Genomic DNA, 13,828 nt, shown 5'->3' with positions numbered 1-13,828 from the left:
TCACAAGCATCTGTTTCCTTTCTCAATAGGTGGGCAAAGGCATATGCTAGCTCTCTTCCAGAAAATGATAACACATCAGGAATCTACAGACAAACCATAGAAGACAAAATTTTTGTTGTATATTCCTAATAACAAAATTACACTGCCAATTTTTGCAGCTTGAACCCGCAGACTGTTTCAAATAGGTACTTGTAAATATGGCAATGATAATTCTACATCTTAAGTTGTAAAATTCTAGACAATAAACAAGCAAGAAAAATGGGAAGCAGGGGCTTCTTTGTAAGGGGGTTGGGGCATTCAATAAGGCCGAAACTTCCTTGCAGCTCTCAGTTGCTGTATCCGCTTTTTATCCTGCTCAAATTTGCTTTGCAGCATCATTAGCTCTGCAGGGAATTAAAAAGACGAAGTTAATTAATGGAGAGAGTAGAAACCTAAGCCTTGTATCACATGTTCTAATTGTTAATATAGTGGAGAAATATGATCTATGTAAAAGACAAGTCAAACCATATAATCACAACCAAACCAAGATATGGCCGACAATGCATTGAGTGCATGTTTGCCTTGGGTTTAAGTTGTCACAAAAATTTAGAAGGCATGTTATGATTGGGAACCTCATAGAATGAACCAGAAAGTAATGGTGGTACATGTTTCTCCTAGAGTCATGATTACAGAATTTATGCCAAAACAAAAGGCTTGTGGACTACAGCCTACTGCCAAGAATTTTAAAACAAGAATATGATTTTCTTGAGGGAAAAAGCACCAAGCTTGGTGCAAATATATTCTGAAGCATAAAAATCTCTTCTTCGAGGTCCTCCAGAAACTTAATATCAAGATCTCCAATTATGCCCATGTAAATCATTTCTCACATCTAATTTGATAATAGTCAACAATCCAATTGAAATCTAGATCCTAAAAATAAAAATTTCCAATTCCACCTTCCATTTTCTAACTGGAGATCACAAGACTCAAAACAGACATGAAAAACTTCAACTATTTTCTAAAATAAAACTAAAAATTTCGATATTCCACCATTATTTTTTATTTACAACTACATGTTTCAGCTATGCACCAACAGAAATTTCTGGACAAAAACAATTGAAATAAATTTATCAATGAGATGTAACATACCATTCCTCTGTGCCTCTCTTCTCTGAAAGCGATAGAAATTCAGACCAATTTCTTTACTTTTCTTCTTGCCCATTTTATCCATCACAGCAGCTTGGGCAACAGAGCCCACCGCAATCCCACTTTCGGAATCTGTTGTCTTTTTCCTCCCTTTATGATGTACAACAACAGTCCATCCCCCTTCTGAAGCACGGGCTTCCCTTTCTTTTCTTGCCTGTATGCATCAAAACCAGATGAATGAGAACAAATGTGAGCCTAGCTGCACCTCGCAAGGAGTGTGATCATCGAAGTTGTAGTGAAATGAAAACATGAATTGGTTCAATAAAGGAAAATAGATAGTCATAAATCATTCAGATACATATCAATCAACAAATAATTATTCATTCAAAAAGGGGAAAAAATGATATAGCAACCCACACACACATCAGCCAAATGAAGACATAAATTGGTTCAATAAAAGGAAATATATAATCATAAATCATCCAGACACATATCTATCAATAAATAATTATTCATTGAAAAAAAAAAAAAAAGATATAACAACCTACACACACATCTGCCAATCAAAATGCCAACACTCACATGCAGTTAATATTTCATTCTATACAAGCAGAGACTAGAAATAGACACAAACAAATAGTTAATAAATATACATAAGGAATACATGCACAAACAATTAACATGCATTTATGCGTATTTGTTTGAACCACTGAACATGTGACCTATTGGTTAAGACTCAACTTGTACTAGAATGGGGGTTGATAAGATATACGCAAGAGAGAAAACCACCTGTTCCTCTTCTGCCTCGTGAGCAGTTATAAACTCATCAATCCTTTGTTGCAACATCTTCAGCCCTGGTCTGCTCTGACGGTATTTCATTATCCATTCTGCAGGACAAATAATCATGCATGAAACCTACCAATAAGGCATCTGTATCAATAAATAAAACTCAAATACATGCTTTGGAATGATCCAAGGAAAGAAAAAAGGAAAATTTTCTAAAATTCCACATGTTGATCTTGTTAAAAATCAAATAAGGACAGAGCCACATATTTTTCTCCTTTTTAAATTCATGAAATATGAGAGTTTTAGTAAAGGCAAGCCTCATTAAGAGAAAGAAAGATTATGCGACCTATAAGAAAAGCAGATTTATGTAAATATCAGCAAGAGAAGCACAAACAGATTGCATACTTATCTGAGTGTAACTGCCTAAAAAATTCCACTGTCACTAGATTGTATGCACATTTAAAAACAAATAACCACAGACAAAAGAAAGCATGTTTCAAGTTTAACAGTTCATACTTTTCATTCCTTTTGAGCAATCTTCATCCCCTGAAGAGATATGATAGACCTCATCTGGTTCATTTTCCACTTGTTTTTTTGATGATTTTGTAAATTTCTCCTCCTTATTTTTTGCAGCTTTCTTCGACTTACCTGAAGAGGAAAAGAAGGGAGGAAAAAAAAAAAAAAAAGAAAAGCAAATGAACAAGAGCACATTCAAAGTACAGCTGAACAATGGTTTTAAAGTATTTATTTCACTCAGTAAAATTTCATATAGGCAAAACAAAAATCATTTATTTACTTGTTCTCATATTTGCTGCAACACTAGCCTCCTCAGGCCTGTTGGAATTCTCAGTTTTGCTTTGAGTTTTAGATTGGCCTGGGCCTGCTACTTCCTCTGATAAAATAAAAATAAAGGTAATTAGCTTAAATATGTTCAACAGCGGAATAAAAGATAGTATAACTTGTACTTAAATAGCTTTTTCGTGTCTGGCATACAACTCAAAGAATCATCAAACTAATGAACAAGCCAAACATGTGATGACTGTGCATAGCACAGCTTTTCTTGACACTTATTAAGAAAAAAAAAAGCAAAGTTTTTCTTTACAACCAGAATAACAATATCAAGATTTAACTCAAATGTTTAACAATGATTTCTGCCCCCTTCTTCTTTTACAATATTGATTTAAAATTATTTTTTTATCTCTGTCTCATATTACACAGAATCTATAGTTTCTGTCCACATAAATGGCAGCATGGTGCTTGAGTAGGCCCCAATATCATCTCATATTATTGCAAAAGCTTTTGCTGCTTCTTTTCCACACTTTTTTATACTTTAATGGGCTCACCTAAGATTTAAACAGGGTAAAAAAAAAAACACAGGATAATTGATAATTCTAGCTTGTCTGTTTTATTTAAATTTCTCAACAAAGCAAATAAAAGAATGAAAGCAGCAACAAAGATGATGGAATATTTTAGCAAACCATTTGTTTCATCAAAATTACCTTCTGGTCTATCAACTTTGCCAAGCACAACTGTATTTTTCTCCTCATTTTTTCTGTTCTTTTTCCTTGATGATTTGTTCTTTTGCCTTTCCCTTTCTCCTTCATTTGACTTATCTTCTGGAGACGACGGAAGTAATCCAATAAGCAAGAAAAACAATTAAATAAATAAAACTCCAAAACAATTTCTGCAACATTATTTAGATGCATCATTTAGCATGTCAAGCATAGTTTACCTTCAATACTGAACTTAACAGCTTTGCCAGCATGAACTTGATTTCCCTTTTCCCTTTTTCTTTTCTTCTTCCCAGAAGATTTATTTTCTTTATTTTCTTGTACCAGTTTGTCTACATTTTCCCCTGAAACAAAAAAGAACTTCAGTTCACTGAATTCAGTTTCAACTAGAGACAGGCTTTGGAAGAAGCTGTCCTTTTTTAACAAGTAAATTGCATTAAATGGTGTCAAAAAGCTGGTGCAACCTGTATGTGCACTGTATACAGAGCTGGGTACAAAGCAGCCAAATAAATAAATAAAAATAACAAGCAAAATACATCTCCTTCAGAGACAACAAAAGCTTTGAGAGAAGCTGGATGGGTTTTTTTTTTCTATATCAAATCATTGTATTAATGTTTTCTCAATGACCTAATTGAAAGAGGACATTGAAGTTCAACTGGGAGAAGTAATCCATACTTTCAACAGGCAACAGGAAGTTGATTAAGAGCAGAGGTCCCAATTATATTGGATGTTTTCTAGAATTCATGTATAGCCTTATGCACATTGATAGATCGGTCACTCCTTTAAGCAGCATGTAAATATGAAAGGGCTCAACAAGAGGATTCTACTATTTCTTTGATTTCAGCTAAGAGACACATAGTTTGCCAAGAATGAACTTGGACCTTCATGCATTGGAATTTTATTGTTTACCATCATTTTAGATCTTTTCATGGCTTGGCTTGCTGTAGTTTTCTTCTAGACAGCATTTGAGAATAAATCCAATCTTTTTTTTTTTTTTTTCATTGGTCAGCTTCCACCTGCAGTCCTGGAGCTGACTCAACATACATCCATGTCCAAACAGCCCACTTTTAAATCTCTACTAGTTTAAATTTTTGCCCATCAATAGCATCAGAAGATATACCTCCAATGTGCCAGTCTCTAGTAAAATACTTCTCTCTTGTCATACAAAGCACAATCAGCATGCATGTGCAAACAGCAAAGTGAAACGCAGCAGTGGATTGAGTGTTCAGACAGAAACATTGGTTGGAGAGATCTGTGAATTTGTGGATATGGGTATGTATGGAGAACCCATATAGATGGTTTGCAAGTTAAGACTAAAATGTCAAGATTTTTATGGAGTGAAATTAAATTTCAACTCATTGGACATGAGACAACATGACTTCATGTATGCTTCAAAGTGCTGATCTTGATTCTTCTTACTTAACCCATAGTGTATAGACAAACTGGTGCCATAGGTTTTAAAGCATGAAGAAGGTTGAAGGTTGTACTAACCAAGAATTAGGGGATATCAGGAAACAAAGATTATTAAAGCCTTGATTAAGTCCCAAAGGGCAGATTTAGTGTGTCTTCAGGAAACAAAGATCAAGGAGATGAAGGTTGGGATAGTGTGCAGCCTCAGTATGGGTAGATGTCTAGAATGGGGTGCAGCTAATTTGAGGGGCACGGCAGGAGGAGTTATGGTTTTTTGGGATAATAGGTGCTCCAATTGGTAGGAATGGAAGTGGGCAAGTTCTCCATATCGTGTAGATTCAAAAACTGTGAGAATGATTTTTGTTGGACTTTTACAAGAGTGTACAGTCCTACAAGGAGGGGGGAAAGGGAAGACTAATGGGAAGAGTTGTGAGCAATTAAAGGTCTTTGGAGTGATCCATAGTGTGTGGCTGGCGACTTTAATATGATCCGTTTCCCAACTGAGCTCAGTAGAGGGGTTGACTGTTAGTAGCCATGAGAAGGTTCTCCAAGGTAATTGCTTGGGGGGGCTTTTACTTGGAGTGGAGGAATGAATAATCAAGCTAAGTCGAGGCTACGTCGTTTCATTGTGTCCGAGGATTGGGAGTCACTTCAGTGGGGCTGTGCGATGTGCTCTTCCCAGACCAGTGTTTGATCACGCTCTCATTCGGCTAGATGGAGGTGGGGTAATGAGGGGTCCATCTCCTTTTAGATTCGAGCTCATGTAGTTGAAAGATGTTCAAGGATTTATTGAAACGCTGGTGGGAGGGGTATAGGTTGAGCAGATCGGCAAGTTTCATCTTGGCAGAAAAGTTGATAGTCTTAAAATTGGATCTGAAAATCTGGAATAGAGAGGTGTTTGGAAAAGTTCAATTCAGAAAGGCTTTGGCTTTGGCATAGTTGGCCCACTGGGATTCTAAGGATAGGTCTTGTACTTTGTCTTTGGAGGAGCTGAATGCCATAAATGAAGCTATGGAGAAGTTTAAAAAATGGATCCTGCTAGAAGAAATTTCCTAGAGACAAAAATCAAGGGAAGTGTGACCGAAGGAAGGGGACAGAAATACCAGGTTCTTTCATAGCATTGCTAATGCCCATAGGAAAAGGAATTTGTTGGCCAGAATCAAGATAAATGGGTCTTGGATCATAGAGGATGCTGATATCAAGAATGGGGTGGTCCATGCCTTCAAACTGTTACTCTCTGACTCGGGGAATCGGAGGCCCAGTTTAGATGGGATGCAGTTTGAGAGGTTAGGAGAGCAAAAGGCAACAAGGTTGGAGGAGCCCTTTTCAGAGGAGGAGGTGTTTGGGGCTCTAATGGACTTTAGCTGTGAGAAAGATCCAGGACCGGATGGTTTTCCAATGGCTTTTTGGCAGCTTTCATGGGAGCTTGTGAAAGTTGGAAGTCATGAGTTTCTTTAGGGAGTTTCACGAGAATGGAAGATTTGTGAAGAGCTTAAATGCAACCTTTCTAGTGTTAATCCCAAGAAAGAGGGGGTAGAGGATTTAAAGGATTTTAGACCAATTAGTCTGATGGACAGTTTGTATAAATGGTTGGCTAAGGTGTTAGCCAATGGGCTAAAAAAGGTTGTTGGAAAAGTGAACTCAGAGGCTCAAAATGCTTTTGTAGAGGGTAGACAAATTCTGGATGCTTCTCTTATTGCTAATGAGGCCATCGACTCCATTTTAAAAAAGAACTGTTGTGGCATTTTGTGTAAGCTTGATATAGAGAAAGTTTATGATCATGTGGACTGAACTTTTCTACTTTTGGTTTTGCATAAGCTGGGTTTTGGTGAAAGGTGGATTGGATGAATGAAATGGTGCATCTCTACAGCAAGCTTCTCTGTTTTGGTCAACAACACTCCAGATGGTTTCTTTCAAAGCTCTAGAGGCTTAAGACAAGGGGATCCCCTATCACCTTACTTATTTGTTGTGGCTATGGAGGCTCTCAGCTGTTTGATAAAAAGAGCAGTCAATGGGGGCTTCTTAAAGGGCTGCCAAGTGAGGGGTAAGGGTGGAGAAGGGGTGAATATTTCTCATTTATTGTTTGTAGATGACACCTTAGTTTTTTGTGAAGCCTCTGAGGAGCAAATGACACATCTAAGCTGGTTGCTGATGTGGTTTGAGGCTATTTCTGGACTGAAAAAAAAAATTTGGAGAAGAGTGAGTTAATTCCAATGGGGGAGGTGAATGATATTGAGGAGTTGGCTCTTGAGATGGGTTGTAAGGTGGGCAGGCTTCCATAATCTTATCTAGGACTCCCACTTGGTGCCTCCTTTAAGTCTGTAGCGGTTTGGGATGGTGTGGAAGAGAGGTTTCGAAAAAAATTAGCCATGTGGAAGAGGCAATACATATCCAACGGAGGGAGGATTACTCTTGTTCGAAGCACCCTATCTAGTTTGTCCATTCACTTTATGTCCTTGTTGTGTATTCCAAGGCCGGTTAGGTTCAGATTGGAGCAGCCAAGAGGGTCTCTAAACGCCTTCCTTTTTTTTCTCATCGGAGTTATTTCACAAAGACTTGCCATGGTAAGGAAGAAGGGGGGAACAAGCACACTTCTTTGGGGTGGAAGGACTCTTAAGCGAAAAACACATCTAGTGTGATGGGATACAATTTGCCTTCACAAGACTTGGGAGTGAAAAGTCTTTCCATTCTCAATAAAGATCTATTGATCAAGTGGAGTTGGAGCTATGCTACTGAAAAAGAGGCCCTTTGGAAGCGCGTTATCAATTGGAAGTACAGTGAAGAAAAAGGGAGTGGTGTTCTAGGGAGGTTAGGGAGGGGTTTGGTGTAGGAGTTTGGAAAGCTATAAGGAGTGGGGGCTTGTGAGTAGTAAAATCTCCTTCGATGTACGTAATGGACAAGGGGTCAAATTTTGGAAGGACAAGTGGTGTGGGATTAATCCATTGTAAGACTCTTTTCTGTCTTTATTTTCCTTAGCATGTTCTAAGGATACATGGGCGAAGGATATTTGGGATTTTTCTATCCCTAGGGAAGGGGGTTGGAGCCCCTTTTTTTCTAGACCTCTCAATGATTGGGAAGTGGGAAGTGCGGGGAGGTTTCTTTCTTGCTTAGATGGGATGACGGTGAACAAGGACAAGGAAGATAGGGTGTGTTGGACAGAGACTAAGAATGGGAAGTTTATTTTTTGATAAGTAAGCGCATAATATATTAACAAGAGGCAAAAAGCCGCAAAGCATATAGGGAGTATACGAGGTGACTAAGGCCTCCCAACCAAAAAAGAACAAAACACCCCAACCCCTAAGTGGAGGCTAACCACTCCAAGAAGCCTATAAGGGAGATCGGCTCCACACCAATGTACAATTTAGCCCAACCCCAAACATTACACACAAAAGAAGTTTTTTTCTTTTTTTTTTTGAAAGGAAACGACAAAGGAATATATTGATAAAAAGGAAGTACAAGAGAAGGATGAGGAATCCTCCTACCAAAGAAAAACAAAACTACAAGGAAACAAATGCGAGAAAATACAAAGTAGAAACAAACAACTGCTTTAGGTTAGGCCAACCCATTGGAGTTACACACCGCTAACCAATCAAGATGTATCACATTAAGGGGAATCCCCTTAAAAACCTTAGAACAAAAAGCCCAAAGAGAAGTAAGGAAATGAATCATGTCCCAAAGGTTCTCTGAATTTCTTGCTTTATCCTAAAAAATCCTTGCATTTCTTTCCCGCCACAGCACCCATATTAAAGTGATGCATGCAGCTTGCCATAAAATAATCCCTCTCTTAGAAGATCCAAAACCATTGAAATTGGTAGATAGCATGTCAAAGATGCTCCTAGGAGGGACCCAATCTGTCTTTGTTAAGTGAAATAATTTGTGCTACAACCCCATCGTCAAAGAGCAATGAAGAAAAAGATGATCTACTGTTTCTCCATGCTTCATGCACATCATGCAAATGTCGGGACTAAGTGCTTTGTAGGGTCTTCTCAACTGTAGCATGTCGTTAGTATTTACCTTCTTGTGAACTACTAACCAGACAAAGGACTTGATTTTGAAAGGAACTTGAGAATTCCAGACTAACTTGGTAGGGAAAACTGAAGGCAAACCAGAAAATTGGGATAAGGCAAGAAAGAAAGATTTGACTGTGAAAAGTCCTGAAGGAGATAAAGACCAGGATCTCATATCTGGAACCGAAGGTGATAAATGTAAACGATCAAGAGACCACATGAGACTTTCTAAATCTTCTATCTCGGAATCGGAAAGGTTACGGCGGAAGTTAAAGTTCCAAGAGAAGGGGCGAGTGGATCCAAGAATTGAAGAAATAGGAATGTTTTTATTCGTGACTACTCTAAGTAGTCTTGGATAACGGACCCCCAGAGGTTGATTCCCCCACCACAAATCTTCCCAGAACCGAATTCTTTCCCCATCTCCTACCATGAACCGAGTAAACTTGGAAAAATCTTGGGAGACTTGTACAATAGCCTTCCAAGGACAACGATGTGACCATCTAACAACAATATTGGCATCCCAACCATTAGAGTGTGATCCATAAATGCTTAAAATGACCTGATGTCACAGCGTTGAACCCTCCCTAGGATACCTCCACAACCATTTCCCTAAGAGAGCGGAATTCCATAAGGAAAACCTTTTAAAACCCAATCCCCCTTTCGTCTTCGGATTACACACTACATCCCAGCTAACTAGATGATCTCTTTTGCCTTCCCCAACCCCAGACCATTAAAAATCTCTTTGCAACCTCTCAATTCTTGCTGCCACGGAGGCGGGAATCTTAAACAAGGAAAGGAAGTAACAAGGCATATGAGTGAGACAAGATTGAATGAGAGTTATCCTGCCTCCAAAAGATAAATACGCCTTTTGCCACCCATCTAATATGCTCGAGATCCTCTCAATCACAGGATCCCAGAAGCCACCAGACTTGGGGTTCCCACCCAGAGGAAGACCCAGGTAGAGTATGGGCCACCCAGAAGCCTTGCAATCAAGTAACTCGGTCAACCTATGAAGATGATTCTGACCAAGGTTAATGCCATAAATATTACTTTTGTCAAGGTTAACCTTCAGCCCAGAAATATGTTTGACTTTTGTATTGCTAACCCCCCCCCCCTCTTCCCTATAAAAGCTAATCTATTCCTCTCCTTCCAAATCGTCCAAAAAATGTACAGCAAGATGGACTTCCACAGTTTTTTCCTTTTTTTCCCACAGAAGAGCCCTTCCAGCTAAATAAAACCTCCTTTACAGATTCTGAAAAGGCCCACTGAACACCAAACAACCCAAGAATGATATCCCACAATACTCTGACAACTGTACAATGAATTAAAATATGATTTATCGTTTCCTCTTCACAAGCACACAAGAAACAACAGTTAGGGAACTGCCACCCTCTTCTCTGAAGCCTATCCAGAGTGAGAACCTTCCCCTAAGCGGCTTCCCATGCAAAAAAAAAAGCAATTTTGGTTGGAATTCTATCCACTCATATATTGCTATTTGGGAACTCGGCGACAATGGGGCTTGCCAAGACGCTGTACGCTCTCTTGACTCTAAACAGCCCGTCTCTTCCTTCCTTCCAAATCACCGAATCTTCCTCCAACGTAACCCTATGCTCCCTCAACACATCCAGCAAGTTGCCCACTGTATCCAACTCTCAGTCATTAAAGTCCCTTAGAAACCTTAAATTCCACCCACCTTGGCCAAAATTCTGGTCCCGCAATTCCTCCACCGTGGCATTCCTTTGGGCAGCCATGGCAAAGAGATTCGGGAAGCTTTGGGACAACACATAATTTCCGCACCAAGGATCTGTCCAAAATATGATTTTATTGCCTTTTCCCACCTTGAACACCATATTTTCCCAACACCAATCAAATTCCTTCAAAATCTCCTTCCAAACCCCTACTCCAAACACCCCATTTGTCTTCCTTGTCCTCCATCCAAAGTCCTCTTGCCCATACTTTGCCTCCAGCACCTTCTTCCAAAGATCCTCCTTAGCACGAGCAAACCTCCAAATCCATTTGCCTAGCAAGGCTTTGTTCAAACAACCAAGCTTCTTTAATCCCAGCCCTCCCTTTTCTTTATCCGCACACACCACCTCCCAATTGACTAAGAATGGGAAGTTTATTGTGAAGTCGCTCTATATGGCTTTGGAACCGAAGGCTTCGATTTCTTTTCCTTGGAGCAATATTTGGAAAATGTGGGTGCATCCCAGAGTTAGCTTCTTCGTTTGGGAGACAACTTGGGGAAAAACCTTAACTTTGAATCAAATCCAGAAAAGGAGTGGTCTTTGGCGAATAGATGTTTTTCTGTCATGCTGAGGAAGAATCCATAGACCATCTCCTTGTCCATTGTGTAAAGACAAAAATCTTGTGGGAGCTGTTGTTTGCTCTTTTTAGGGTGTCTTGGGTGTTACCTATGTCAATTAGAGAAACTCTTCTAGGGTGACATGGGCCGTTTGAGGACAAGAGGCATAGGAAGGTGTGGAAAACCGGACCTTTATGCTTATTTTAGATAGTGTGGAAGGTGAGAAATAGAATTGCCTTTGAGGGGTAAGAGTTATCTATCCAAAGGCCAAAAAGTTCGTTTGTTTCTTATCTTTGTTCGGAAGCGAAGGGGTACTTAGATGATGTTCCTCTTAACTCTTTTTAGATTTCTAAATTGGTTGGGTCATTGGTGAGGGCGGGCTGGTTGTATTTCTTTTTTTGTATCTTGGTGTTTTTATGGTGGAGGCTGGTGGTAGCTGTATACTTTTTGTATACCTTGGGCTGCTTTTTGGCAGCCCTTTTTAATATATCTTCCTTTTTATCTATCGAAAAAAAAAAAGGAATTAGAGGATATCAGCAGCTTTTTCATGTTTATACCAGCATAGCTTTAACCATGAAAGAACGTCATCAAAATCTATGTCAGCCACTGATCCTATCAGTTTCAGAACACATGCAATCTAACAGCTAAGCCACCGTTAAAGCATTAATCTCTAGTAGCTATGGACATTATATTTCTTTTGTATCTTAATGAATTTTCCTGGCAGAAGGTCTTTCTACAGCTACTTTTTTTTAATAGACAACAAGATCATGTATTATGAAGCACCTAAAAAGAGTGGTTGTGCCCTACATATAGAGGCAGTATACACAGGAGCAACCCAAAGCAAGCAACAAACAAAGATAGCCCAAAAGAACATGGCAAAGCTAACCACAATAAAGAGCATCTAGGAAATTCAACATAGAGGGTTCTCCAATTCCAAAGAATCTTGGGACCACTCTAAAAGCAACCAAATGAAGAAATCCTTTACTCTTTGATCTGAAAGTTCTTCATCTTCGAAAACCCTTCAATTGTGCTCTTTCCAAATACACCAACATAAGCAAATTTGAGCCAAGCACCAAACTGCTGTTTTCTTCTTATGTAACCCCTTAACTTTCTTAACTTCCCATTGTAGGAAAAGATTTCTCACTAAGGCTGGAAGCTTCCAAACCAATCCAAAGACTGCTAACAAAAAGGTTCATAGCTTTCTTGTCTTGTCACAATGAATCAGAATATGATTGGCAAACTCTTCAGTATCTTTACAAAAGCTACATTTATTGACCATTTTCCACCCCCTCTTCATTAAAGTATCTACAGTTAAGATCCTCCCCCATACAATTTCCCAAGTAAAAAAAAAAAACAAGTTCTAAGAGGAGCACAGGATCCCTAGATTTCTTTGCCTGGAAAAACTAAATTATTCTCTGACCTTAGGGAAATGTAATATGACTTAACACTGAAATTTCCCCTTTTATAATCTTTCCAAGTTAAAGCGTCCTCTCCTTCTTGCACTTTTAATGGGTGAAGAAGCTCCAAAAAATGGGTGGCCTTTCTGCAGCTACTGTCCAGCCATATTTGACTAATGTCTCCTTTGCAGCTAATGTTCAACTTAAGAAGAATTTCTATCATCCAGCCAAAGATTTAATCATTAGGGTGTACACCATATGTTTTTGCTTCTTAATCAATCATCAGATTTGGTAAAGCACACAAAATGTTTTCTTACCCTGCCATCATACAATATTTTAAAGATTCTATAGCACATCATAAGGAGACAACATATGATTGCTTAGACATCTACAACTAGGTTGACTTCTAGAAGCATGGGCCATTCTTTTCTTGAGAACATTGCACATATGGATGCATAACTCAGCATTAGTTTCCAGTTTCCAGTTTCCAGTTTTCAAACTCCGTATCATCCAGCAACAATAACAACAATAAAGCCGACCCCAATAATTTTACTAATGGCCAATGGCACCTTCGCCTTAATGCTTAAAATCGGCATTCAGATTACCAGTGCTCTATTTGGTATCTTAGAAAACGCAGGAAAACAAAAGACGCCATAAGCATCGAAAGGCAATTTTAATCATCATAGTTTAGCTAAACTCAATCTAACAAATGACTAAAAAAACCAACGAAACTCAGGATTCAGTTTCTTCAGCAACAACAGCCAAACTATGGGAAAATTAGGGAAAAAAAAAAAGGAAAAGGAAAAAGGAAACATGAGCGAAACATTACCAATTTCCAAGAGCTTGGAACTCCTACAGTTAAGCTTCTGCTTCTTCTTCTTCTTCTTCTTCACTTCCATGTCGTTTCCCATCTCTGTCTCCTCTACCTGTGGAGGTTAGGGTTTAGGCGTTGGTTTCGTTTCCTCCGTAGAACAGACCAAATGGGTCTTAAGCGCCGGGCCGAGCCGGGCCGGGCCGATGTTTATAATCCACGATCCAGCCCCAGGGGGACCCATATTTTAAGCCTATGGTTTTAAATTTAGATATTTTTTGCCAATACGATGTGGTACCATGCTTTTTCCATCATTTGCCTTTTGCAAATTAGTTTATGTTATTTAAGCCCAATAAAATTTTTATTTATATTTCAAAGACTCTCTTTAATAGTAGTTTAGTATGAAATTACGAACCAGATTATTTCTTATGATAAAAATAAAATTTTAAAAATAAATTGTGAGAAAACGTTGGATATTA

At 38.7% G+C, this 13,828-nt stretch overlaps 1 protein-coding gene across 2 annotated transcripts; it reads right to left on the bottom strand.

The window, feature by feature from the left end:
• LOC117930170 (vicilin-like seed storage protein At2g18540) lies at window positions 1-13,511 on the bottom strand. Of its 2 annotated transcripts, none has more exons than XM_034850663.1 (8): window positions 13,368-13,511; window positions 3,644-3,766; window positions 3,411-3,527; window positions 2,708-2,803; window positions 2,428-2,559; window positions 1,915-2,012; window positions 1,129-1,339; window positions 1-383 (listed from the first exon to the last, which is right to left on the bottom strand). In XM_034850663.1, the coding sequence occupies exons 1-8, from the start codon at window positions 13,447-13,449 to the stop codon at window positions 298-300; spliced, it is 945 nt and encodes a 314-aa protein (XP_034706554.1). In that variant the 5' UTR covers window positions 13,450-13,511; the 3' UTR covers window positions 1-297. The 2 variants fall into 2 exon arrangements, with proteins under 2 accessions (XP_034706554.1, XP_034706555.1); XM_034850664.1 differs by having other exon boundaries at window positions 3,411-3,524.
• Window positions 13,512-13,828: the final 317 nt, after the last annotated feature.

Source organism: Vitis riparia, chromosome 14 (genome assembly GCF_004353265.1).
Source record: "Vitis riparia cultivar Riparia Gloire de Montpellier isolate 1030 chromosome 14, EGFV_Vit.rip_1.0, whole genome shotgun sequence".
NCBI classification, from domain to species: domain Eukaryota; kingdom Viridiplantae; phylum Streptophyta; class Magnoliopsida; order Vitales; family Vitaceae; genus Vitis; species Vitis riparia.
This window is presented reverse-complemented; position numbering and strand designations above follow the sequence as displayed.

Excerpts from the sequence above, each read along its gene's own strand:
- LOC117930170 (XM_034850663.1), bottom strand. The coding sequence starts at position 13,449 with ATGGGAAACGACATGGAAGTGAAGAAGAAGAAGAAGAAGAAGCAGAAG. Across the intron at positions 2,804-3,410 it reads CAAAGTTGATAGACCAGAAG|AGGAAGTAGCAGGCCCAGGC; the intron begins GTAATTTTGATG and ends TTATTTTATCAG. Across the intron at positions 1,340-1,914 it reads ACGAGGCAGAAGAGGAACAG|GCAAGAAAAGAAAGGGAAGC; the intron begins GTGGTTTTCTCT and ends TGATGCATACAG.